We start from the raw sequence: 26,964 nt of genomic DNA, 5'->3' as shown, positions 1-26,964 counted from the left end.
TACATGAGAAGGTACTGTAACAAATATTTGTTTCAGAGTATATGAAATAGGCCTGTATTCTGCATGAGAAGTACCATTCGAATGTGCCCACCCAAGAAGCCCTGGCCATGTCCCCTTTGGGGACTGCACAAAGTAGGAAGGACACTCTCTCACTTTGAAAAACTCCATGCATAGAGGATAGAAGTTCCATAATAATGGAACCATGTAATGTTAGAGTTTGAAGGGATCTTAGTAATAATCTCATCCAATCCCTTACTTAATAAATGAGGGAAATGAAGTTTAGAGAAATGAATTGACTTTTCCAAGATCACACAGCTAATAAGTAGACAGGCCAAGATTCAAGCCTAGGTTTTACGACTACTTTCCCATCCTTACTATGATAGGAAGAACTTGGCTTATTCAATATATTCCCTAGGAATTGGAAATGCCTGGCTCCCAGACCATAGATTTCTCTGTGGATAAAATCATTCCAATTATTTCATTAAAAGAATTTTTAACAAGTGAACAATGGGAAAACTGGCTCAGAAAAATAAGAACTGGCCTAAACCTTCTCAAAATCTAACCACATCATTTTTGAGGTTAGAAAAAAGTATAATTCCTTTTTTTATTCTCACTGAAAGATATGAAATTCCTTCTGGATAAACCAAACTGATGCTAAAATATAGGTTTAAAAAGAGCAGATGGAAAAGCAGCTCCTGGAATATTTCCAGGTAGCCCAAGGCAAAAAGATTTCAGTCTTATTGGAAGGAATTTGGAGAATTCACACAATGAGGTGCTTGGGCTAAGCCATCTTAAACTCAGGCCTAAACCAAATTAGGGAGAAGGACCAAGACACAAAGTCTCAGCATCCCAGTCATGCTTCCTCAGTCACCTGGGCTCCTGGGCTTCTGGCTCCTGGTTCCAGGCTCCTAGGCTCCTCTGTCATCACCTGGGCTCCTGGGCTCCTGGCTCCTGGCTCCTGTTCAGAAGAAGCTCCACCACCACAGGCTTTCAGAAGATTCTGGCTCAGTTCTCGATTCTCTCTTCTGTAGCCGCTCTGCCACCAGATGCTGGTCCCAAGAAATTCTCCACTTTATTTCTTGATTCAAAACTTTATGCTAAAGTTGGGCTCTGTTCCTGAGGGACAAAGGGAGGCTTCAGGCTTTTTGCACTGCTATTTTCAGAGCTAGTTCTGGGGTTTGGGAAATTTTCAATACTTCCAAGGTGACATGATCTGGGAAGAAGTGTGGTCACTGTTCTCTTGGTCTATACTCTGATCCTTAACTAGGAAGGGCCCCAAATTCATTGGGATTGCAATCAATACTGCTCCTTGGGACCAGAAATGATACTGCCCCTCAGGGCTCTCTTGACTGAAAGTGCTCCTCTTTGCCCTTGAACTATGATCCAAAAGTGGGTATAGGCAAGGAGTTGCCAAACAGCATCTGGTAAATCTCTTCTGACCAGATTCCTTTAACATCTCTGACTTGAAAGCTCTCCAAACTGCTGCTGCTTCTGTCGCCACCATCAAGTCCCACCATCACTGTTTCATCCACAGGGGTTCTGGCTCAGTCCCTTCCCCTTCATCACAGATCTCTATCTTCCACCTCCTAAGCAGTCTTGGGCTATAAGGATTCTCACCCTGACCTTTCTGAGTTGTTATTTTAAAGTTGATTAGAGAGGAATGATGGCAGAGGTCAGCTGAGTGCTTTTCTATTCTGCCATCTTGCCCCCCCCCCTTATTTTATCTTCTCAAAAAACTTTTGTTTGACATTATTGGTTAAGGGATACTGGATTGACAATCACTGGAAGTTATCAGTGATAAAAGGGAAATACTAACTAGTGATTGCTATTAGAGAGAATATACCAGAAAAAGGCTCAAGCTGACAGCATTAGAAAAATTATTCCACTGCACCTCAGGGGTACCCTTCAAACTCTGGAGGTGTAGGAAGAAGATATGATCTTTCCTGGCATCTTGACTCATCCAAGAGAGTTGGGAATTGGAATAAGGATCTCCAGAGCATTTATACACTTATAGCTCATCTAAGATGTTGATATGGGACAATATAGCAAACACTGACTTTGGAAGCAAAGGTACTGAGTTCAAATCTTACCTCTTTCAGTTACTGCCAATATGACCTCAAACCAGTCAATTAATTAACTTCCCTATAAAATCTGTACGTGTAAAATGGAGGGGGGTTGGACAGGATGGCTTCTAAGGTCCTTCCTCTTTCAAAACTCTGATCCTATGAATTCCATTTTACAGCTATATGATTCTCAAACTGAAGAGTGGCAGTATGGAACAGTGGACAGAGTTGGTCTCAGAATCAAGAAGGCTCAAGTTTACGTACCAACTTTTAAACTTACTAGCTGTGTTACCCTGAGCAAATTATTTAATATTTCAGTGCTCCAGGCTATATAAGGTTGTTGAGCTGCCTTGGGAAAGAAAGTTCCTCACAGGAGTTCCCCACCATCAATGAAATCACAAGTGCAATGCAAACAGAAAAAACATAGGGAAGTTAAGTCAATTTGCTACAAGGCCTCAGTGTTGGGGATATTTATATACTCAGAAAAGATTCTGGTCCCTTTGCCAGGGCTCTACTTGATGAACAAAGATTTATATCTCTGTAATTACACCACTCCTTCATTCAGTGAACACCAAACCTCACTGAATGAAGCTCATCTGGTTGTGACTGTACTCTCACAGAATGACATCTTCAGCTTTACTTCACACAGGAGTTTAGAGAAGGAGACTGGGATTTAAGGTTATTGGGGTCTTAATGTGATACAGCTGCCAGACTGGGAAAAAGCTGGCCCTGGCTTCAACAAAGATGAAGCCATAATGAAGGAAAAGGGGTTGACCAAGAAAAGGAAAGGTCAAAGGAAAAAACTCTGCCATGTTGAAAGGTAATAAATCCAAGGACTAAATAGTGGTCAAGGACCTCCTCCTCACAATTTTCCTTGGGAATTCCCACAGCCTAGAAACACTTTTGGAATGCCCTCCTGGGTGTCATCTCTCTCTTTACAAAGTGACCCAAACTATAGGTTAGATCGAGGCAGATCCATGGCCATTTGTCAAGGGAAAATAATGTTGGTTCTAAAATGAAGAGAAAGTAGTGTATTGTGTGAGACATATGGTGCAAATAATAAAACTTCAACTTTGAAAGAGAAGCAAGAAAGAGAGAATACTATAATTCTCAATTAGTTACATCAATCAAGTAGAGAATATGTAGGTATGGGCAATAAAGAGGCTGAGGACCTGGAGTCAGGAAGACCCCAGTTCAAAATCTGTCTCAGACACTTATTAGCTGAGTAACCTCAGGAAAGTCATGCTAAACTCTCTCCAGTCTTATTTTTCCATAAAAGAGGGGATAAAAATTGTATCCATATCCTAGAGTTGTTATGAAGATAAAATTAGATAATATTTATAAGGGCTTTTTGCAAATTTTAAAGCACAATATAAATACTATGGCTATTGTTATTATTCCTGCTGCTAAATTCAAACCAAGCTGGGCTTTGGGAGGTGATTCTCAGCTTAGGTCTAGAACTAGACGGAACCTCCAAGATCATCTAATCCAACCCCCTCACTTTACAGGAAAGGGAACTAAGTAACTGAATTTAAGCAACCTGCTCAACTTCATACACTGCTGGAAGTAGGATTTGAACCAAGTTCCTCTCACACCAAAGTCAACATTCTTTGCATAGTTGTCTCCCATTTTGCACTGTCTCCCATAATAGAGTGGACAAATGGAAATAATTTTCAAACATCTTATTTTATTTATTTTCTTCTCATGATGGATCCTCCTCATTGAGTAATACAAAAAAAATAGAAAGGGGGGTGCAAAACTGTGGCAAAACAGTCACACTCTGTGCATCATAGCCAAAAGAACTTTTAGACACATTATGGACTGTTCATCCAAATTTATAATACAATATCACATCCGGAAAGATTATTACACTGCTGTATAATAGTTACCTTCCTAAAATCCAGTTGGGCAGCTAGGTGGTGCAGTGGATAGAGTGCCAAGCCTGGAGTTAGGAAGATTCATCTTCCTGAGTTCAAATCTGGCCTCAGACACTTACTAGCTGTGTGACTGTAGGCAAGTCACTTTAACCCTACTTGCCTCAGATTCCTCATCTATAAAATGAACTGGAGAAGAACCACTCCAGTATCTTTCCCAAGAAAACTCCAAATGTGGTCACAAAGCATCAGACATGACTAAGAAATAACTGAACAATAATAGCCAACTAGAGATATGTAAACTACCAGAAAACACAAAAAAGTGACATTGAAAATGTTCACAGTCAAATGTCAATAATTTCAACTCCAATGCTCCAACTATATCCTTTGTACATCAGGCTAAGGACTCTACCTATGATCACACTGGTATAGGGACCTCCCAACTGAGGAAACTGCCTCTATTGATCTCACCACCCTCTGTAATTTATGATCTTAGAGAATTAGGGTGCCAAATATTCTACCAACCAGTGTCATAAGATTCACAATACTCTTTAGTGAAGAACTAGATTAAAATGTAATTGGTAAATATTTAACAAAATGAATAAAAATATAAGGTAATATTAATTTGTGGTTTTCTAAGTCAATATATATCCTGCAGAGATCCATCCTATTTGAGTTTGACACCACTGACCTAGAGCACCAACAGGTTAACTGAGTCACCCAGTGTCACAGCCAGTGTATCAAAGGCAGTACTGGAACCAGATATTCCTGGCTCTAAGGTCAGCTTTCTACCTACTATTCAATTTTCTTTTCTAGACAAGTGGTTTGTAATTACATGACCTAATGGGAGTCTAAATTGTCCCCAAACTAGTGTTCTTTTTTCAAATCCAATTAATGAAAGTCATCATCACTAAGAATGCATATAAGACTATGTGTCTTTCCATTTTAATGGAGCCCTTTTAGCTCCAAAAGTAAGTGATTGAATGAGTCCATTGATGTTCTCAAGCCTAATGCATGAATATGAGTATGCAAACACATGTGCACACTTTGATCAATCCCTATATTGAAAGAGTCTGACCAATCTCATTCCTGCTTTCCCAACCCAGGATAAAGCAAACTAAGCAAGTTGCTAAAACATTGCCCCAAATACTTCCAGCCAGAATGATGGGATCCTTTCTTAAATTGAAGCTTGCTTCTAGGATTCTCACCAAAAGGACTATGTATTTGTGTGTGGCATGTTTAGCAACTCAAATTCCATCTGTTGCTTTCAAGACAGTGGACTTTATTGTATTGACTTTGCTGTCTTATCTGATGGCAATAAATATTGTGTCCAGGGTAGAACACCAACTTCACCAGTGACCCCTGCTGCTTAAAACAGACAATACACCATGTCCAGTCTAAGACACTCTACAGAGCTCTGGACTGCACTATCTGATTGTTTCTGTTGTTTCCATTCAGGATTCCCTAGAGTGTGCAGCAAGATGCTTTGAGTAAACCTTAAAACAAATTCAGAAGGGACTAAAACAGATCACTGGAATAATAAACTGCCCAAACCCCAGAAAGAGACAGGAATGATTAGCAAGATAGGTGCTGGGGAGAGACACAGGGCAAAAAGAAAGAAGAACGTTCAACGGTCTAGAGTGTCAGTTAGACCCAAGAACTGAGGACTTACTGACCTCTTGCATATTCAGAGGGGGTGGTAATGGGTCTGCCATGTGCTACCAGTATATAACGATCCTCAGGAGTTCTCTTGTAAAGGAATCTATCCAAAGAGATTCCATCTTACAGAATATCATGATCTTGTAGCAAGGACTACAAGTGTCTTTTTGAGAAGTAAAAGCCCAGGAAAGTAGGAATAGTACAGTTCAGTTGTTTGCCAAGTCTATGCTCTGACCGGCTCCTCAATCCCCACCCCACCCTTGATCAGCCCTGGAATTGCCTAAGTAAGCAATTCCCTAAAATGTTATTTTCTTTGAATATGGAAAAAGCATAGCTTTAAGATCTGGAAGTCGTCTTATAAGGTGTCCTAGTCCAAACCTTCATTTTACAGATGAGGAAACTGAGGCCCAAAGAAGCTACAGTGATTTGCCCAAGATCACAACAGAGCTAGATTCAAACCTAAGTTCCCCACTTCTAGATTCAAAGCTTTCAAAATTAGTCCCCAATTGGTTCCAACTAGAGACAAAAGTCTCCTAATTTCAGCTTCCTAGTTTGTCTTCTTTGGCATGAAAGAAAAATGTTGCGTCACTGCTTTCCTCTACCCAGCTTCCACTTCCACGTGCCCACACAAACTTAGTCATAGCTTGGAATAGCGACTAAATGCTTTCTATTGTAAAGTGCTCCCACATACTCCACCCCATGATCCCCATTTCACAGACCAGGAAACTAAAGCTCAGAGAGAGGTTAAATGACCTGCCCAAAGTTGGTATATAGTAAAGCCAGCACGCGACCCCAGAGATTCTGATTCTGAGTCTGACGCTGCTTTCACTAAAATATACTGCTCACCTTCCAGCTGGGTAGGTGGCGTTTTTAGCTGAGTTTCAAATGTGTGGATTTGTGGCTTCTGTCTTTCTTCATACTTATCAGCTTTGCCCAGCCAACAGAGCTGCTTTAAAATGGGAGGAGAAAGAAAGAAAGAAAGAGAGAAAGAAAGAAAGAGAGAAAGAAAGAAAGGAAGAAAGAAAGAAAGAAAGAAAGAAAGAAAGAAAGAAAGAAAGAAAGAAAGAAAGAAAGAAAGAAAGAAAGAAAGAAAGAAAGAAAGAGAAAGAGAAAGAAAGAAAGAGAGAGAGAAGGAGGGAGGGAGGGAGGAAAGAAGGAAGGAAGGAAGGAAGAAAGAAAGAAAGGAAGAAAGAAAGGAAGAAAGAAAGAAAGAAAGAAAGAAAGAAAGAAAGAAAGAAAGAAAGAAAGAAAGAAAGAAAGAAAGAAAGAAAGAAAGAAAGAAAGAAAGAGAAAGAGAAAGAAAGAAAGAGAGAGAGAAGGAGGGAGGGAGGGAGGAAAGAAGGAAGGAAGGAAGGAAGAAAGAAAGAAAGGAAGAAAGAAAGGAAGAAAGAAAGAAAGAAAGAAAGAAAGAAAGAAAAAAAAAAAAAAAGAAAAAAGGAAAGAAAGAAGGAAGGAAGAAAGGAGGGGCAAAGAAGAAAGGAAGAAAGAAAGGAAATAGCTACAGATGATAGACAAATACATGCAGGCATACATACAGGCATATATACAGAAATACAAACAAGCATTTATTAAGCACTTATGTACCAGGCACTATGTTAAGCACTGAGGATACAAATACAAGAACACAAGACTACTCTCCAGGAATTTAAATTCTAATAGAGGGAGACAACACATAAAGGGGAGCTGGAAAATGGATAATGGGGTGGTGCAGTTGGTGATGGGGTGGAGCAGTGAAGAGAGGTAACTGAGCTGGAAGTGAAGCTGTGCAATCCCAGACAGAGACTCCCCACTTAGGAGAACAAGCCTAAAGACAGTCATTCCGAGGTGGTCAAGGCAGAAGAATGAGGGAGAACCGTCTGGAGAGAGTTGAAGTGGGAGAATCATCAAGGACAGATAACCAGCTTCACAGAGTGGACAGTGTATCTTTGACACAAGCCACCTACCTACCTAGAGTATGTACCTCATTCTTTTCCACAATTTGTTTTCCACAGCTGAGTTCCCTTGTAGGCCAGGAAGGGCAGAAGGAACCTTGTTTCCCATGGAAAGAACTCCTCCTGGCACTTGTCCTCCTGAGAAACCCAATGCCTAATGGCCGCCATTTGGGAAATCTTTGTCCTGAACCTTACTTAATTGCATCCCCTTCTTGCTCTCCCCAATTCTCTCTTCTTTTCTCCCCCTTCTTTCCTCCTAGTTCCCTCCCTCCTAACTCCAGCTTCCTCCCATTAATTCCCCATCCTAGCCTTCCCTAACTCTTCCTCAATAAGGTATCTTTCTTTTTTTCTTCCTTCTTATAAAAGCAAATTAAAATTAAAGGCCTGGGAAACTGGATGAATGACAAGTCTGCCTCTCTCTGGACAGTGTCCTATAATCAGGTGTCTGGGTCCTACAGAGAATAGGAAGATTACATTGGCCATGGTTTTCAGCCTCTCCTAAGACAGCAGACCTACTAATTGCTCAGAACAGGCAATACATTGAACTGGACATGGCTCTAAAGCTGATCTCTCAAAGAGAAGAGATGCCCAAAGAGGAACCAGAGCCCTTTTATCTATTGGTGATGCAAATTCATCTTTCTTTTTTCATGTTTCATATAGAGATCTCATAGCCCCTTGTAACTATAAGTATGGGTAAAAGACTTAGATGCAAGAAATCTACTCACATGACTTTTAAGGAAATCCTTGTCAATAAACCTTTCTTTCTCAGGATCTGCTTTCACCTAGCCCCAGGAGTGATACTCAAGTGTGAGTTGATGATACTTAATAACTTCCAGGAGTGTTTGAATTTCCCCAGGGGACTTGGGGTCCTAAAGATACCAAGATAACTCCTATCTCCTTCCCAGGGTCATTGAATAAGGTGGGGAGAGACAGGAAGGAAAAGATAGCCAAGATCCTGAGCATCTATATTTTCACTGTAATCAAGAATGGCAACTCTGAACATGCTCCATAACAGAAGATGACCTTCATGTATATATGCCTAGAATATAGGCCAAGGGTACCTGGGTATACTGGTGCAGGGTAATACTCCCCCAAGCCTTCCTGTATGCAAGCCTGTCTCTACCTCTGCCCACCTCTATGCACAGCAGCCTACCTCTATGCACACCTAGGCCAAGAACCAAAGGAATTTATTTGTAATAATGGGAAAACAGGCTATGGGGTTGATATTTGGGGATAAGACAGAACTCTCTGGAGCTGCCTTTTCAGTTCAACAAAAATTAAGCACCTACTATGTGCAGGGCATGAAAGGTAGTTAGAGTTTACTAGGTGCCAAGCATTATACTATGATTTGAAACAAAGGCAAAAATGCAGTCATTGAGGGAGAAAACATGCAAATAACTATTCTATAGAAGATACATATTTGGTGTAAATGGAAGGTCATCTCAGAAGGAAGGTAGTGGGGGGAGGGGACTGAAAGGCTTTCTGCAAGAGTCATGAAGGAAAGCCAAGAGATAGAAATGAAGAAAGAGAGCATTCCAAGCATGAGGGGCAGCCAGGGAATAGAAGATGAATATGGCCTTGGAATCAGAGAGAACTAGATATAAGTATTCATTCTGACACATGGTAACTGCATGACTCCCTATAATGTTAGCTATGAATTAAGGTGAGCCAAAGGCCCAACTTCCTTCCATTGTAGTTTCCATGTTATTGAGAAGAGACTTGAAGACCTTAAACCCTTTTCCTCTTTCAAACACTTCTCTTCCTGCCTCATCCCATGAGTGAGTGCTCCTGTCTCTGTGTCTCTATCATTCTCCCATACATAAAAAATCCTGAAACTTATTTAGGAGAGGGCTAGGGGGGAGGGGATGACAGAGTGCATGTCATATGGTGGCATCTGAACCATAGCCTAGAGCTCAGGTTTCCTCTCTCCTCCCTCCTGCAGTATGGAATGGGTCTGCCAGAGGACATCAGGAGGGTCTCATCTCCACCAAAGGCTGAGGTATTGTTGGCAGCAGCTCCACACGGCACCCCCTCCCCCAACCAGAGCAGATGCTTTCTCAGGAGAGGAATTGGATGTCCCTGATCCTCCTGTGGATAAAGTAGGAAAGAAAGCGGGAACCTGGTTGCAGAGTCCCCATATGTACCAAGACTGAGCAAGCTCTCTGGAGATGATGTTGGCAGCTTCCTCCACAAAAGAAGATGAATTGTTTGCGGGAGGTTTGGGAAGGAAGGGTTGGGATATGGATGGTTTCATTTTTCTACTTTAAACTGTCCCGGGTCCTGACTACAAGGGAAAAAAATAGAGAACTACTGAATCTAGAGTATAACCTTCTTTCCCTACCTCCCCCAAAGAAGGGTCGGTGAGTAGGAGCACTCCTTTCCTGTATTATGTGGTAAGGTTTTTGTTCCTGATCATTTGGGATTTGAGGGAAGGGTAACTCTTTTTACTGGAGCAATGACCTTTAGAGCAGCTTCTCTTTAACACAGGTTTCCACTAGGCAGCCTGGATCAGTCAAGTTTAAAGGAGGAATTCCCTGGACCAGCTCTCCAGTCCCCGACCTTTTGGTGGCCTGGGGCTTGTTCCTAGAAGATGGCCAGGTACTGCTAGAGAGGTGTGTCATTTCTGTGCGTGTGCAGAGGAAGTAGCTTAAAATTTTTTTTTTCTTAAAAATCTTTCGGTTGTTATCTGTTTAAAGATAACTCTCACAAGCGACCTTTAAATGGAAAATTAAGAAGGGATTCGGATTGAAAGTCTGCTTTCATGCAATTCACAGCAACCCACGATAATTGTTCCCCTGTACGATGGGTCACTTAGAAGCCTCTGAGTGGACGTGGAATTATTGTGACTCGCTTATCGCAAAGGGCTAGCTAGACGGCTCATCCGCACTGGAATAAAAAGACCTAGAACTCACCACGGTCCTCTTTGTAAGCATTTCAAAGGCCACCCAACCAGTCTCCAGGGACAGCCCCCGGTGTGGTTTGTATCTTCCCCTTTTCTATTGGATTCCGCAGATCCACTGAAAGTGCGAAATCGTGTGCGCGAGTGCCCGGGGCTCCCAGGGCTAGGGAGGATGTGGGCAGGAAAAGATTGGGCGCTGCTCCGAAAATCCATCCCTGTGCCTCAGTCCTTGAAGACAGAAAGGAGTTCGCGCGCCTCCCGGTGGCGGCTCAGAGCTAGAGTGGTAGGTGCAGATGGGACTTCTTGAGTTGGGCCCGAGCCATCCAGGGTAAGAAAAGACAGTGAGACTGGGAAGGCAAAGATGGAAAAACGTAGGTCGAAAAAGCGAGGTGTTGTGGAAGGAAGGGAGACCGGGAAGTTGTCTCCGCTCTAGGCCGGATGTCTTTGGGTGTCTGGAGTTGGCAGCTGTAGATACAACCTAAAACAATGACTATGCAACTGAGTCTTGTGTTGACCCCATCTGAGAACGGTGAGGGAAAAGAGACTCTCTGGGATAGTCTGCGGGCACTTTGTTTCTAGGTCATAAACCTTTACCTTGAACCCCAGAGGCCTGACGGGGCTTCGCTGAGGTGTGGTCAGTCAAATGCAGCTAAAGAGAGGTGGAGGGGAAATGGAAACCATGCCCCGTGGCCTCTGATTCTTCCCACTCTCTTAAGTACACCCTCCCCTCCACCCCCCAAGCCCAGACAGGTCAGGCAGTCTGGAAGGGAGTGTGTTTCCATTTTCTTGGATAGACAGTTTTCTAAGTAATTGGTGTTGTTTTAGGGGTGTGGAGGGGAGGGGCATTTGTTTTCCCTTCTTAGTCAAATGTATGCAGAGCCACAAGACACCAAAGTACTGATCCCTTGAGAGAAAGCAAAGCACCTTCTGCCTCCCAGTGCCCCCTGAGTATTATGCCAAAAGGTACAGACCAATGGAATTTTAAGACTAAAAATACCAGCTCTAGGTCCCTGATCCCATATATTTCTTTCTGCCTAGCAGTTTAGTAAAAGGATGGCACTTTGTATTGTCTGGGGAAGACTTGGGAGAGAAATCCGCCTTTGTTTCATACCACTTTACCCCTCCCCAACTCCTCATTTTACATGCTGCAATAAGTATACAAGGAGGATCTTGGGAGAAACACTGTGAGCCTTTGGAAAGACTCCCTGGGAAACCATGGAGCCTTTCAAGGCATTTCCTGGAAGTGATTAAAGTTAGGAGGAGGGAAGCAGATGACTACCCACAAACCTGTTGAAGATTTGGGCTCCTGTCAGAAAGGTAACAATCATTATCGTCATCAACGGGCATTTATTAAGCTCAGACACTGTTCTAGGAGCTAGAGGAAGAGACAAAAATAAACAGCCCCTGCCTCTAAAGAGTGTACATTCTTGGGGAAGACACTGTGTACATATATAAGAAAAGTTTAAAATCTATGTACAAAGCAATTGCAAGTTAACTGGAGGGAAGATGACATTCCTAACTAAGGTGGGGAAGGAGGATCAGAGAAAGGCTTTTATAGAGAGAAAGACAACCAAGCCACCACTTGGGCTCACCTTGTCGGTTACTTCTTTTCAGCACTGGGCAGTAGACAAATTGATTTTGAAAGAAGAAGCTAAGGATTCTATAAGAGGTAGGGATTCTAAGGTCTGGAAGTGATAAGAAGTATATTCAAGGCACAGAGGGACAACAGTGGCACAGAGTTGAGAGAAGTCCTGTGTGAGGAACAGCAAGTAGACTTATTGGATTGCACCCTTGAAGGAAAATACTGTGCCCATAAGTCTAAAAAAGAAGACCTGGAGCCAGGGTTTGAAGAGTTCAAATGTCAGAGCCTTTGTATTCTACCCTACAGGCAACAGGGACCCACTGGAATGTTTTGAGCAGAGGTATGGCTTGGTCATACCTATGTTTTAGGAAGATCACTTTGGGGATCTTTAGTGTGTTGGTTGGACTGAAGAAGAGAGAGACCAATTGGAGCTATTGAAATAGTCCAAGTGAGAGATGTGGGGGTCTTAACCAAGGTGGAGGCCATTTAATCGGAGAGTCTACGTTATAGCTCTTTTCAATTTAGAGAGTGCTTTTGTAAACATTACAGAATAATGATACTTCATTCCAGAAGGGATCTTAAAGATTGTCTACTCCAACTCTCTCACTTTATAGATGAGAAAACTGAGAAACAGAGAGGGTAAATAAGTTGGCCAAAGTGGAACAGGGTTCCCTGAGACCGGCACAAATCTATGCTATGACTCTATGTATATAACTTTATCTTCACAAATAAAGAAACCATCAGATAAGGGTTACTATGCTCCCATTTTACAGAGGAAGAAACTTAGAAACAGAAGTGATTTGCCCAGAGTATGGGCTATGAGTGATATAACTGGGACTAGAGCCAGTTAACCTGGTTAAAAACTCTCTTCACTAAAACAGAAACAATTTTTAGCTTCTTGGTTAAAAACAACTATGCTTTAAGTGACTCCAAGTCAATTAAATTTTTTTTAATTAAGCAGACAATATGTACAAGAGGTAGCCTCACATAGTAGTGTATAGAAAAGATGGTCTTAGATACAAGAAGATCTGGTTTCAAGTCTCGTGTTAGTTGTGGAACCATGGACAAGACTCTGTGCCCCCAGACAATTCCATAAGGCTCTAAATTGCAGAACTGCCAACAATCTGCATTGATGTAGAGTTTTCACACCAGGAGAACCTCACTGCAATGAAATCACAGAAAGAAGGAAAAAAAAAAACATCAGTAAAGCAATGGTTATCATACAAAATCTTTGCCCACAAGAAGATTATCTTCTGCTGGCTCAGTGGGAAACCTGTATGATGCACAGAGTGTTGTTCAATTAAATTAACCAAACTTTTTCAAGGACAGTGCAGTTAGACTGACATTCAGTGTGTCACATCTGATCTCACTAGCTCTCCCAACTTACAAGGTCATCTCAATTTTAAGAACGATGGGCATACATCTGATGTTCAGCGACTCTACAAGGTTATCCAGTTGATTAAAGGGGAAAAAAAACCTCAAGGAAAAAAAATCACTTTTAAAGAGGTAGTAAAATTGTGTTGTTGGAAGTGGAAGGGAGTGCCTAGATTATCCAGAAAATGATCTCCCTCTTCAAGCTTCAGTTGATCTTTGAAGATTCTTCCCCCAACAGTATAAGTGTCCTCCTCCTGGGGTAGGTGGAGCAACTTGGGGAGAACCTCTCCTGCCAAGTGTGAAAGTAGAAGACTGATGATGACAAAGCTGGAAGGATTTTGAGGGTCAAACAGTGCACTGTCCCTCCACTCTTTCACAGATGAGGGGCAGGTCATTCATCATAAATAGTCGATATGATATTCAAACACAGACTCCCAAATCTAGTATTCTTGCCACTAAATTATGATGGTGATGACAGTGGGCATTCCATTCTCCGAGAAAATGTCTTCTAAACTTGGCCTCAAAGGACCTGAATTCAAATTCTGACTTTGCCACTTACTTCCTGCGTGACTGGGGGCAAGCCATTTTATCTGTCAGTTTTCTTCTCTGTAAAACTTAGGGGTTGGACGTCTAAGATACCTCCCCGCACTCAATCTATGACCATACGTCCTAATCAAGACAATTATAGAGATTTTTCTTTCGCTTCTCCCAGTAACTGGGGGTGGGGGGCCGGGAAGGGGGGAAAGGGGGAGCAGATTAACTCTGACCAGAGTCTCACAGTAGCGCTCTTTACTTTAGAGAACCATAGAAAGAAGAGCTGCAGCATCCTCCTGAATTGGGCTGGGTTAAGCTAGACTAAGTTGTGCAGAGTAGTGTCCAGGAGTCTGAGCAAGGTTGGATTTGCAGCACATCTCCTCGCCTCCAGACCTCTCCTTCTGGGGGTGGCGGGAGCTGCTCAAATCCGTCAAAACCAATGCGCTATCCCCAGAAGAAAAAAAAAATCCTTCCTTGCCACCCAGGTTTGACCGGAGACAGAGGCTTGCCCGGAGACAGAGGCTTGCCCTTTGCTAGTGGGGAGGGGGAGGGCAGAAATTGATTCAGCCTTGGTGACCCCGGCGGTTGCGAGGCCACTTGCCTAGTAAAAAAAAAACTCCCGGGGAGGGCGGTGGGATCCGCGCGCTCTGCCCACTTCTTGGGAACGTCTGTGGCGCGCACTCTCTATCTCCTAGCTCTTTGGGGGGGGGGGGGGGGGGGGGGGCGGGCGGCTTGAGCTTAAAGTGAGGTTGGTTGTTTGTTTGAAACAATTATAGAACAAGCACTGGGTAGTACTTTGTGTGATTGGAGCAAAGGGATGGGGTGGAGTGGGGGGCGTTAAAAATTTCCTGCCTGGAGAAGAGGGCGTAGAGAAATCCCCTACCATCACCCTCCCCACCCCCTAGAAAAACAGCCGGAGAAGTAGAGACCAATCCTCCTCGGATTACCATTGAAAGGCTCCTCCCTTTCTCCCCTCCCCACCTCGATTTGCATTAAAAAGCCAGGAAAGCTTGTTTTGCCCCTAGCACCCGATCCGGCAGCCGCCCCCGGTTCCAAGCCCCGAGTGTTCAGCCCCCTGCTGAATGAGGTCTAGGGAGGCCCCCCGAGCGCCCCTCGCTGTCTCCTTCTCCGCGCCCTTTCCCACCCTCCTGCTCCTCCTCCCCCCTGCCACCGTTTAGTTTCTTGACTCTGACCAGCGGTTCGGAGAGCTCAGGTCGAGGGGGCGGGGGAAAGTGGGGTTGCTTAGGAGGTCGCGGTTGCTTTTTCCACCCTTGCTAGATCTCTCTCAGAGGTTGAGTTGCCCAAGATGCCTCAGGGGCCCGGCTCTCTGCTTCTGCTCTTCCTCGCCTCCCACTGCTTCCTGGGCTCCGCTCGTGGGCTCTTCCTTTTCGGGCAGCCCGATTTCTCCTACAAGAGGAGCAATTGCAAGCCCATTCCCGCCAACCTACAGTTATGCCACGGCATCGAGTACCAGAACATGCGGCTGCCCAACCTCCTGGGCCACGAGACCATGAAGGAGGTGCTGGAACAGGCGGGTGCCTGGATCCCGCTCGTCATGAAGCAGTGCCACCCGGACACCAAGAAGTTCCTTTGCTCGCTCTTCGCCCCAGTCTGCCTCGATGACCTGGATGAGACCATTCAACCCTGCCATTCGCTGTGCGTGCAGGTGAAAGACCGCTGCGCCCCGGTCATGTCCGCTTTCGGTTTTCCCTGGCCCGACATGCTGGAATGTGACCGCTTCCCTATGGACAACGACCTCTGCATCCCTCTGGCCAGCAGCGACCACCTCTTGCTGGCCACTGAGGCAGGTAAGAGCCCCGCCCCCCGAAGTTGTCCCCAATAGATGAGAAGTAGGCGCAACTCACGCCGCAAGCTCCCAGACCTTTTGCTTCTTCCCCACCTCTCTTCCGGTAGAGTCCACAAGGGAAGAGGAGTCAGGCTGCTCTTCTGGTCCCGGGACAACGCCTCCCACCGACCCCGAATTACCTGATCAAGGACCAGACCAGGCAAGGAGACTCTTGTTCTCCCTTCTCTCTTGATAGAAAGTGACCCTGTGATTTTTCCTAGTCACGAAGCAAAAAAGTAATCCGTCTGTAGTTGTTGGTTCCGCCCCCCCCCCCCATTCCCTCTGAGGATGGGAAGGGAGGGAGGAAGGAAGGAAGGAAGGAAGGAAGGAAGGAAGGAAGGAAGGAAGGAAGGAAGGAAGGAAGGAAGGAAGGAAAGAAGGAAGGCTTCCACAGGTGTTTACAATCAATGCAATAGACATCAGTTATCATTCCAGTCCCCATCCCAAAATCTGCAGAAGCAAATATTCAGCAAGATTTTACCTTAATGGGCATTTTTTTTGTCCGTTTCAAATTTATATCTTGGAAGCAAAGTCAGAAATTACTCCCTGGAGGAAGTTCAAAAGAGGGCATGTTAGCCATCCATTTCATCCAAGTGAATTTTCCTACAGAAGAAGGAGATGGGGAAAATGCACGGTGTCTGGGTATAAGAAGAAATATGTGAAGAGGGCACAAAGTCTCCAGGGAATAATCTTCCTACCACTATCTGCTTTTATCTGAGGGCTGGTTTTAATTAACTGGGGAAAATCATGCAAAAGAGAGTTTCCCAAGTTTTTAAAAACGGGGGGGGGGGGGGGGGTTTGTTAAAAAAAAAAAAAAAAAAAAAAAAAAAAAAAAATTTTAAGAAATTTGGGGGGGGGGGGGGGGGGGGGAGTTCCTGTACAGAAACCATCAAAGCAATGAAAACCTCATGGGCTCTTGATATTTTTCCCAAAAGGAAAAAATATACAATCTGCCTGAACTGATTTGGGCTCCTCATGGGATGGCAAGGGGACTCCCTAATCCCTTTCAGGACATTCAGCAGGATCTCCTTTTCAATCTCTAATTGCTTTCTACAGCCATCATTAGTTAAAGAAAATGCAAAGTTGCTTAGCAGTGTTTCCTGGCATGCATTGGGAGTTTGCAATCATCTTATTGGTTAGATTTCTAATTTACTGCAAATGTTTGACATTTTTCAAGCATTTGTCCAACATATACCATAGACCAACTAATGCAGGTTAGTAACATTTTATATACATTCCTAGAGCTTTAATGGAAATGTTGTGGTTCCTTCTGTTGCTTTTGGTTCAGATTACTTACACTCTCTCCCTCATGTTTTAGGCTGTCCATTGCTCCACAAAGGACTTTTTTGCCTTCCAAAGATGAAGTTTACACGCTCAGACAATTTGCTCTTTGCCATGTATGTAGCTAACATAATAAAGGATCATAAGTGGTCTCTGCCTCCTAGGACCCACAAACAGCTTCCTAAAAGAAAACTCAAGTTTGCTTTAATGACAATCATCCAGTTCAACTTAGACTTTAGAGACACTGTGAATAAATACAATTTAAAATGGTAGTGGGTGGAGGAGAAAAAAACCAGTAGCATAGTTGTCCCAAATGCTTTTCTTAGGACAAAAAGTTCCAAATCCTCTCCTAGAACAGACACTCCCCACAAAAATTTTCAGTCTTGAAGACGAGAGATTGGCTACACAGTTCACCTTACTTAATTTTGGATGGAGTCTCTATTTAGTAGCTTTTCAAGTTTGAGTGATGGGAGGGGAAAAAAGAAAGAGAACTCTATTCTAAGGAGCTCTTAGATATGAAATAAATCCAGGGTAAAACAAGTACCAGGCTGGCTAGGTTTGCAAGGTAATGCAGAATCAGTTCCAGTATGCTAATGTAATTAAGTACAACCACCCCACAAAGCCCTAGCTTTTTTTTTCAAGTTCAAGTATAGTCTCTATAATGGAAATGGCACTTCCATACAGTAATTGCTCAAATACTAAACTGATATTTGTCTTCAAAATATCTTGGAATTTTTCACTTGAAACTCAGGAAAAATCTAACTGCTGCCATCTTTCCCCTTCACCCTCTAGCAGAAGGGAAGAAAGGGTTGGAGAGGGAGCCCTGGGCTTTTGGCAAATTTGTGGTCAGGAAATAAAGCCCAAAGATTCTTTGTTTCATTATTGCTTCCTCTGAGCTATCCAGGAGAAAACCCTGGTTCCCTGGGACATAGACTTTCAAGATCAAGTCTTCATAGAAATAGGGTTACTTCCGAGGAATTGTCTCAGGGACTTGGCATACAAAAAGAGCCAAAATCTGCCCAGGTCTATGTTGTAGTTATGCATGACTGCACAGACTCCCAAATCTTGCCCTCTAGAGACAGAATTTTTACTTCCCATTCATTAGTCATTCATTGGAAGAAACTATTACTGCCTCCAGAATGTAATGGACCGAAAAGGGGGCTAAAAAAATATTAACCCTGTAAGCAGCCCCAACCTTAAGGAAAGGTGTGAGCTGAGGTACAGAAGGAAGCCTCACCATTGACTGGAGAAGTGACTGTTCCTTTTCAAGTTACCCAACGCCACCTGCTGTTCCCTTTTAACCAAACCTATTCAACCCCATTTTTCCCATTTCTAGCTCCTAAAGTGTGTGAAGCCTGCAAAAACAGAAATGATGATGACAATGACATTATGGAAACCCTTTGCAAAAATGACTTTGGTAAGTGGAAACAAGCTCCCGCCCATCATTTCACACTTTGAAAGTTTTATCAGAGGATGTTACTAGACATAGCTATGTAAGATACAATCAAAAATAGGTTTTCACCCATCATTTGACAATTACCCTGCCACCATTTCCTTCTCATCACTTAAAAAATATTGTATTAAGTTTTATCCATGCAGATGTAATACATTTTCCATGAAAGTACAGTCAGGTCTTTATTACCTCTGTGTACATTATCCATTTTGCTTTCTGGTTTTAATCCCACATTAATTCACTATTATTTTCCTGTTCCCAAGAACTTTCCAGGGCCATTATTCTCTGGTCAGTTGATGCCTGTCAATTAATGAAAATTAAAATCATTATTAACCTGGGTAAAATTTCATCAGATAGTGGATTGGAAAGTGATCTGATGTTAGAAGAACTAGTTTTAAATCAAGGTTAGTAATCTTTGTAACTTTAGGCAAGTCTCTTCATCTCTCCCAGTTTCCTCATCTGTATAATGAGGGGGGGGGGGTGATTAGATGACCACTTAGGTCCCTTCCAGCTCTAAAATACTTGCATCCTCAGGAAATATGCTATCAAAAAGAATCATCATTCACTCCAAAGCCAAATACATTATTTTGGATTCTCTATGGGGGGGCGGGGCAGAGATTATCTTCTTCTATGTCCCCCTTTGTCCACTGCCTCTTGCCATAATGAAAGAATTAAGAATTGTATGGTAAATCTGTTTTTAAAGTAATTAAATTCTGTGTTTAATGATCAGAATGAGTCATATGACAAAGGCTGTTATAATCTCTTGCAGAGAAACATGATAAGTATACCTTAAAAATCCATACTAATATGAGAAGCCCTCTTACTTAAATTGTATTAATGGAGTCTGAAGCATTAAATGTTTTTTTTAAATAGAAAGTTAAAATATTCACTTTAAGAACAAGCAATAGAACTATATCAAGGTCTTAGGAAATGATAGCCTCCTTATTGTATTGGTTGATGTAACTATAAGAGAAGTTACTATAAGAGAGTTGCTTCCAAATTCACATAGGACCATAGGATCTAGAGGCAGAAGGGACTAGGATCTAAAGCTAGAGGGCATCTAGTCTAGATTCCCTCATTTTAAAGATGAGGAAAGTGAAGTCCAAGAAGATTCAGTGACATGCTCCAACTCAGACTAGTAGTATATAGCCACTGATGAAGCATTACCCCTTGGGGAGAAGGTATTAGAAGGAAGAGATTATATAGTAGATATCTAATAATTACTTAAGGATGGATGGATGGACCTTGGAATGGATTGAAAATTTAACTTTGCTTCCTGTGAGCTCAGCCTCCTACTCTTCCATTCAGGACAGTTAACCATCTAGCTTCAAGTCATCCAAGGTGTCCCCAACATAATGTTTTAAAAACTCTATAAAGCACTAATCTGTGCATAGTTTTGTACTATCTTAGAAATAAAAAAGTTAAACAGAGATGGTCCTATCTCTTCACCACCTATTCCCTCCCTGATGCTTCCTGAAATAAATAAACCATGTCACTCACATAAAGGATTTGTACTCACTTATAATTGCTGCTACTTAAGAAGGTATCCTGTACTGGTTAAAGAAAACTATGTTTAGGGGCGGCTAGGTGGCACAGTGAGTGAAGCACCGGTCCCGAGTCAGGAGGACCCGAGTTCAGTTCCGACCTTAAGACACTTAACATCCACACAAAAAAACTAGCCGTGTAACCTTGGGCAAGTTACTTAACCCCAATTGCCCTCCAAAAGGCAAAAAAAAAAAAAAAAGAAAGAAAGAAAACCATGTTTCCCAACTCTTTCCCCATCTGTCCTCACTTCCCAGAGAGGGCTTGGGAGGAATGGTCACTAGCTCCCGCAGCAATCTGGTCTCCCAGCAGGAAACTTCAATCAAAGGGTCTCTAAAAATATGAGCTTCCAAGTCAAGTGTTCTTTCCAAAGCCTCATGCTGAGTGAGTCTTCTCCAAGACTTAAGTTCCTAGCTTAAAGTGGGTTGGCAAGAAACACAGAAATTAAGCTGGCATCACCACCATCACCTTTAACCTCAGTGGCACCTACCGAGGTGAAAAGGTAGATGATTAACTGCTTCACTTGCTAGAAGATCAATCACTTCATGGTTTGGGGGTTGGAATGGAATCCCAGCTGACAAGAGGAAGAGGCAGGGATGTCTTTCCCAAGTTATGTTCCTGTGATAGCTAAGCCTGAATCTCAAGTGTTACAGCATGTAACACTTTTTATGTCATTAAGATATAATTATAGTCCTACCTCCCTTGTTTTGAGATGCTTAAAAAATGTCTTAACAATTAAGCTTCCCAAAAACAGAAGAATGTGCTGCCTTTCCGTCACTGAAAACATTTGACTAGAGTCTGCATCACATCTTTTGGGATAAATTTAGAAAATACTGCTGTTTGGGTATTAGATGATGTCTGAAGGCTCTTCTAACTCTAAAATACTTGTGATTTGGTGAAAATCATAAATTCTCACAGTCATGATTAATGCTGAAAAACAGATGATCCAAAAATCACTGGAAGTTTATTAAAATTTTATCTCAGGTTACATTCCAAGGTACCTCATTATAAGGGATTAGGGCATCATAATGAGTTTCTTCTAGGAACTGATCTCCCTTTGGATACCATCCAAAACATACTTTTGGTATGGAATTCCACCTACAGCAGATTCTATTCTCCAATATATTTCACTTTGGAGTGCAGTCACATACATACTTCCATATACACTTACCCTTTTTGTTCCAGAGCCATGCAGTAGAGTAAAAAGGGAGGAGCTTTCAAGTCACTATGGATTAGCCACAAAGCAGATTGAGAGTTAACTATATAATAAATTTAAAATAGGCCTTGCTCTCATGAGTGAGTCAGTGACCTAGAGAATAGGGCTTTTCCCTCCTCAACTGGTATTACAGGGGAAGTTTTTTTAAAAAGGAAGAAAGAAAATATAAGATGTTGTACTCAATTCTTTCCCTTTACATCAAGAAAGATACTAATAATATAGATGCCTGAATGTGGAAGGAGAAAAAAATACTTGACCCAATAGCCAGTATATTTGGCATAATCTTGGATAAATTCTGACTTCAAGTCAAATGCTTTTATTCAGTGCTTTTCCAATTAATCTTGTGTGAACTCAGGCAAATCACCTAAAAGCTCTGAGCCAAAATTTTCCTCTTGTGCAAAATGGAGGTAATAATATCTGCCCAGCCAAACTTACAAGTATTTTTGGGAGTGTCGAGAGAGATCATTTAAAACATTAAATAAATGCAAGAGATGATAGCACAGTGTGTCAGGGAAGTAATTTTCCATGTCCACCTACTTGCAATGTGAATGTAGACCTGTTTGCTCTTTTCATAGTAGGGAGCTTAGAGTTAACATTAAATTAGCTTTCTTGGCTACTTTGTATTTTGCATGGTTCTTTATACTGATTTCACTCCCTCACAACCATCTTTCCAGTGTCAATCATTCAAATAGATGAGGAAGATGGACCTTGCAGCAAGGATCTGAATGTTCTTTCCCTCCCATCTGGACCAGGGGAGATTTTCTCCTAGTTATGCTTTATAGCACAAATTTTGGGAGAGAACAATGACAGGCCAGAGAGGAAAGAGAAGGGAGTGGAAATAGTAAATTTGCTTCAGTTTAATTTACCTTAGAAGGCATCAGCCCCTTCTCCCATATGGTACTAAGACATAAATATTTTTAAAGTCCTGCCCTTCAAAACCAGAGATCAATTTGAGAATCACTCCTGTGTATTTCTTCCTCTCACTTCCATTCTTGGATATGTACTACAGGGAATAACCCTGACTTCTTATCACATCCTTCATTCAGACTGGAAACTTTTGGGGGGACAGGGAATAAGATCCTTTATTATTTAGGATTTCCTAGATTGTTCCCAATTCCAAGGTCAAATGAGTTCCCTGGGAAATCTGGGTGAAAAAGTTTAATATCTAAGATGTGAGAGATGTAGAAACAATACCTTCGATGCTGATTCCTTGTTTCCTTCTTGATGCCTGAGTTAGTTCAAACTATACTATCTTCCCTCTATTGCCAGCCCCAAAGCAGAAAAGAAGGAGACACAAGAGACAGCAGGAATAGTTGGCCAATGCTATTTCCATTCCCTTTTAAAAGACATAATACATCTCCACTATGTTTAGATTGTCTGGCTTTTTCCATGACTTAAGTCTTTTAAACACTAAATACTCAGTCTTGTAGTCTGAATGCAGGCAAAACCACGGGCAGAAGTTACATGGGCCCCAGTGCTGCTCAGTTGAATACTTGCCATTTCTTAGTGACAGAGAGAAGCCATGAGATCACAGAATTATGGATTGGGAGTTAGAAGAGATCTTAGAGGTCATCTGGCCTGAGTCCCTCATTTTACAGATGAGGAAACTGAGGCCCAAAGTGACTCACACAGGTAGGAAATGACAGAACCGGAATTGGAGTCCTTTGTCCCCAAATCCAGTGCCTTTTCCATTATAACACACTTGCTTCTAGATTCAGAGCTTATACAAATTCTTTAGAAATAATAAAAAAAATCCTGCAGTAATCAAATGGAAAAAAAAATTGTAAACCTTATACTTAGATACTCCAAAGAATGAAATTTCTGGTTGTTTGAGAATCTTCCTATACCCTGACACCAGATTCACTTCCATCAGTCCTAAGATTGGTAACAGTAGTTATATGGTATTGGTAACAGTAGTCAATGCTGAGATTTAAATTGAGAACTTTAACTCTTTCTCGAGAAATAGTATCATGGAATGAGCCCTGGACAGAATATCAGAAAACTGAGAGTCTAGTTCCAGCTCTACTATTAACTAGTGCCACGACTTGACCCATCTGGTCCTCAGTTTCCACATCTGTAAAGAACAAAATAGCTGAGCCAGGCTAGAGTATCTCTAAGATCCTTTTCAGCTCTACCATTCCTTACTTTCTCTGCTTTCATTGGAGTCTTGAACTGTAATTACAGCAGTGCATTTGTAGTTGGTTTCTTTGGTCCCTAGGAATCCTGTTCACGACTGTAAAATGTGTCTTTTACAGCAAACCACTTACTTTTTGTCTTAACAGTCTAATGAGTTTACTTATTCATTTTTGGAAGTGATACATATATGATCTGTAAGTGCCTTGGCTAAGCCAGTGATAGCATATGACGATGAGGTATTCAGAGAAACCCTTTTACAGTTAAACATGTTGTACTCTTAAAAAGAGCCTTCCATGGGTTCCCGCCCCCCCCTCCTAGTTACTTTACCAAATCAAATGCAGCTGTGAGATCAATTCCCCTTCCCTGTAATCTGTCCTTTAGAAAACAATGATTGTGTAATACAATTTCCTTACAGGTTTGTCCAAAAACCTCTCCAATGTAATAAATTGAGTTTAAAGTTTACAGCCACAGTAAGGATCACATTTCACCTAAGAGTCAGACGTTTCTTTTCATACTGAAGTTTCCAATAGGGGAAGTCAATTGTTGGGCATGTACCACATACAATCTACATACAAACACATGCACTCTAGGGGCTTTCTCTTGGAAGTGCTAGGAAACTAGGAGAGAAGTTAATTGAGTCCCAGAAAGAAAGAAAAAAATAATGGGAGGGGGAGGGAGTGGAGAGGAAGGGATGGTTGATTTGAAACAAAATGCCTGGCAAGCCCTTTGAGTCTATAGAAATGAAGCCACCTGCTGCCTGCCTCCCATCCTGCTGTCCTCTGACAGTTTCATTAGCTTCCATGGAAGCCTGCAGTCCGTCCCTGACCCCCCTCCCCCCCAGGAACATCTAATTTGCTGTGCACTAATGGAAGGGGGAGAGGATCTCTCTTTCTCCCACACACTCCATCTTACTCGTCTGCCACTCTTTTCCCCTTAGCTCTGAAGATAAAAGTGAAAGAGATAACTTATATCAATCGAGACACCAAGATCATCCTGGAAACAAAAAGCAAAACTATTTACAAACTGAACGGAGTGTCCGAACGAGATCTGAAGAAATCTGTGTTGTGGCTCAAGGACAGCCTGCAGTGTACATGTGAGGAGATGAATGATATCAATGCCCCCTACCTGGTCATGGGACAGAAGCAGGGTGGGGAGCTGGTGATCACTTCCGTAAAGCGGTGGCAGAAAGGGCAGAGAGAATTTAAGCGAATCTCCCGCAGCATCCGCAAGCTCCAATGCTAATCCCTTCCTGTCTGCCTGGGTTCCCTTCGTGGTGCATCCTGGTGGTTCTGCTCCCCCGACAGGTTAAGCATGTCTACCCAGGACTCCTTCCTCTCACTTAACCAGCCTCCTAGCCCAGACCTACACTTCCACTGCTTTTTGCACCTTCTCACCCCAGAATTTCCTGAGTTGTGAAATTCCCAGGAATCTTGGGGAATAGAGAGCTATTTTTCATTTAAAGGAAAAAGAAAGATGGAAAAAAGTACCCAAATCTTATTTGTATATATTAAAATTATAATAAAAATCATGGATATTTTTATGAAATATTAAAATAGCTTGCTTTAGGCTAGTATTGGATATAGGAAAATATGGATCAGGCATGATGGCGCACACCTTGTAATCTCTGCTACCAAGGAGGCTGAGGCTGGTGGGTCACTTGAGCTCAGGAGTTCTGAGATAGAGTAGGACCAAAGCTTTATCCAGTGTCCCAAACTAAGTCTAACAGTGCACCACCAAGCTGCCTGAGGTAGGGTGAACCAGCCTAGGCTGAAAAAGCAGCCAGTCAGAACGTTTCTGTCTATCAGTAATGGGATCAGGTCGGTGAGTGTCCACTGCATTTTCAACCTGGGCAAGATGGGGAAACCTAGTCTCCATTCAAAAATAACATGACTTGGGCCTAATATTTTTTCCTTCCTTTTTTGGAACATCTAATTTTTATTTGTCACTTACAATGCAGTAATATGCCTAATGCTTCACAGTTTTATATAACCAGTCTCTATTGTGTATAACAAAATAGGTTGAGATAGAGCTGGCTGTTATCTCAACCCCTTACTCTCCTTTACTCAGACCTGGCACTTGGGGGTCAGAGCTTTTCAACATGCATCTGTTATTATTCCATCATAGTTGGGAAATTATGGCTCTTGTATGTGGCATTCCATTTCCAGGTATAGCACTTGGATTGAAAAAAAGCACATTAACTCATGTTCTTAGCATGTTTCCAATAAAAGGCAAAACAGATTAACAGTATTATAACTGAATACAACGTTAAAATTTTTTTAAAGTAATTTTACTTAATTACAATTAAACTATTTGTAGCCTGCCTGTAATATAAGTAGTGATTTACCCAAAAGAGTTGTAAAATATTGCTTTAGCCAACACTGTAAATATTTCAGATAAACACTATATTCTTGTATATAAACTTTACACCATGTTTTACCCATTGATTGTCTTCTTGTTTGTCCTGAAATGTCTTTTAATAGGAAGGACTGGGAAGGGAGCAGTATAAAGGTTGACTATCCAACCTTTCAGTCATTTAAAATATCTGTGTCTATCTTGTTTTCTCACCGTCAATATGTTAGGTCACATACTCGGCACATTTTAGAGCAGGATCACCCATAAGGTACAAATTCTCAGATCCTCAGCTAGAGCAACATACAAAGAATAGCAAATAGTGATGGGTCTGCAGGTGCCCTGATGCAACACATAGGATCAAAGATTTAAAGTAATTTTAACCAACCTGGGATCTACAGCTTTCTTTATATTTTGATTAACTGTGTTTCAATAAAATTGGTTTCATTTGCAATCCTATGCATTGCATTTTGTGCATTTAAAAATATTCTGAGAAGGGTTCTATACTCTTCACTGATATGTCCATGATGACAACAAAAATGGATTAAGAATCTGTGATTTAGAGTTAAAATGGATCTCAGGGACTACCTAGTTCCTTCCCCTTTGTATACAGATAAGGCAACTGAGGCCCAAAAAGACTAAGTGACTTACTCTATTATCCATTCAGGGCCAAACTGATCTTTCTAACCATGTCACCACTACCATCTCTACACTGTCCTCAATAAATACCACTGGTTCCCTATTACCTACAACAGTAAATATAAAGTCCTTTGTAAGATGCTTAAAGATCTTCAGAATCTGACTCCTCCCTACCTTTCCAGTCGTCCTATGTTCTACTTCCCTTCAGGCACTCTGTGGTCCTATCAGAGTCCTATGCAATGCCTGGAATGCCCTAACTCCCATCCTCCAGTTTTAAGACTCATTTCAAATGTCATTATTGTTTGTCCTTAATTTTCAAAGAGAACCAATGACATCACAGTGATGTCATGACTCATGCATGAATTAGATTTAAGTGAAGTAGAGTTGCACAAAGTTGTCAGCTTCACTCTCTTCCAGAGTCATTGAAGTCCAGTGAGTGATAAAAGTCAAGACAACTGGTGATGACCCAGGATGCAGTGGATGACCTTGACATCTTTGATGTCTGACCAAGCTCTAAGCACTCCACAGTGCTTGCTTTAGTACTAATTTTACTTAATTTTACAATTAATCCACCTGTAGCCTGCCT

At 42.0% G+C, this 26,964-nt stretch overlaps 1 protein-coding gene and 1 long non-coding RNA gene across 2 annotated transcripts; one reads left to right on the top strand and one right to left on the bottom strand.

Annotated features, from left to right (window-relative positions):
- Positions 1-887: 887 nt before the first annotated feature.
- LOC138175172 (uncharacterized) lies at positions 888-15,247 on the bottom strand. The gene is made up of 3 exons (XR_011171913.1): positions 15,110-15,247; positions 10,440-13,170; positions 888-1,116 (listed from the first exon to the last, which is right to left on the bottom strand). It is a non-coding gene; the product is annotated as an uncharacterized lncRNA (long non-coding RNA).
- SFRP2 (secreted frizzled related protein 2) lies at positions 14,906-25,826 on the top strand. The gene is made up of 3 exons (XM_069105585.1): positions 14,906-15,724; positions 18,380-18,460; positions 24,328-25,826. The coding sequence occupies exons 1-3, from the start codon at positions 15,223-15,225 to the stop codon at positions 24,630-24,632; spliced, it is 888 nt and encodes a 295-aa protein (XP_068961686.1). The 5' UTR covers positions 14,906-15,222; the 3' UTR covers positions 24,633-25,826.
- Positions 25,827-26,964: the final 1,138 nt, after the last annotated feature.

Source organism: Petaurus breviceps, unplaced genomic scaffold (genome assembly GCF_028583685.1).
Source record: "Petaurus breviceps papuanus isolate PSGF00001 unplaced genomic scaffold, PetGlider_PUasm1.0 76, whole genome shotgun sequence".
NCBI classification, from domain to species: Eukaryota; Metazoa; Chordata; class Mammalia; order Diprotodontia; family Petauridae; genus Petaurus; species Petaurus breviceps.
This window is presented reverse-complemented; position numbering and strand designations above follow the sequence as displayed.

What these genes read in the sequence shown, in the direction of transcription:
- SFRP2 (XM_069105585.1), top strand. Translation starts at nt 15,223, where the DNA reads ATGCCTCAGGGGCCCGGCTCTCTGCTTCTGCTCTTCCTCGCCTCCCAC. An exon ending in CTTGCTGGCCACTGAGGCAG is followed by an intron (nt 15,725 to 18,379) that starts GTAAGAGCCCCG and finishes TCCCATTTCTAG; the next exon opens with CTCCTAAAGTGTGTGAAGCC. An exon ending in CCTTTGCAAAAATGACTTTG is followed by an intron (nt 18,461 to 24,327) that starts GTAAGTGGAAAC and finishes TTTTCCCCTTAG; the next exon opens with CTCTGAAGATAAAAGTGAAA.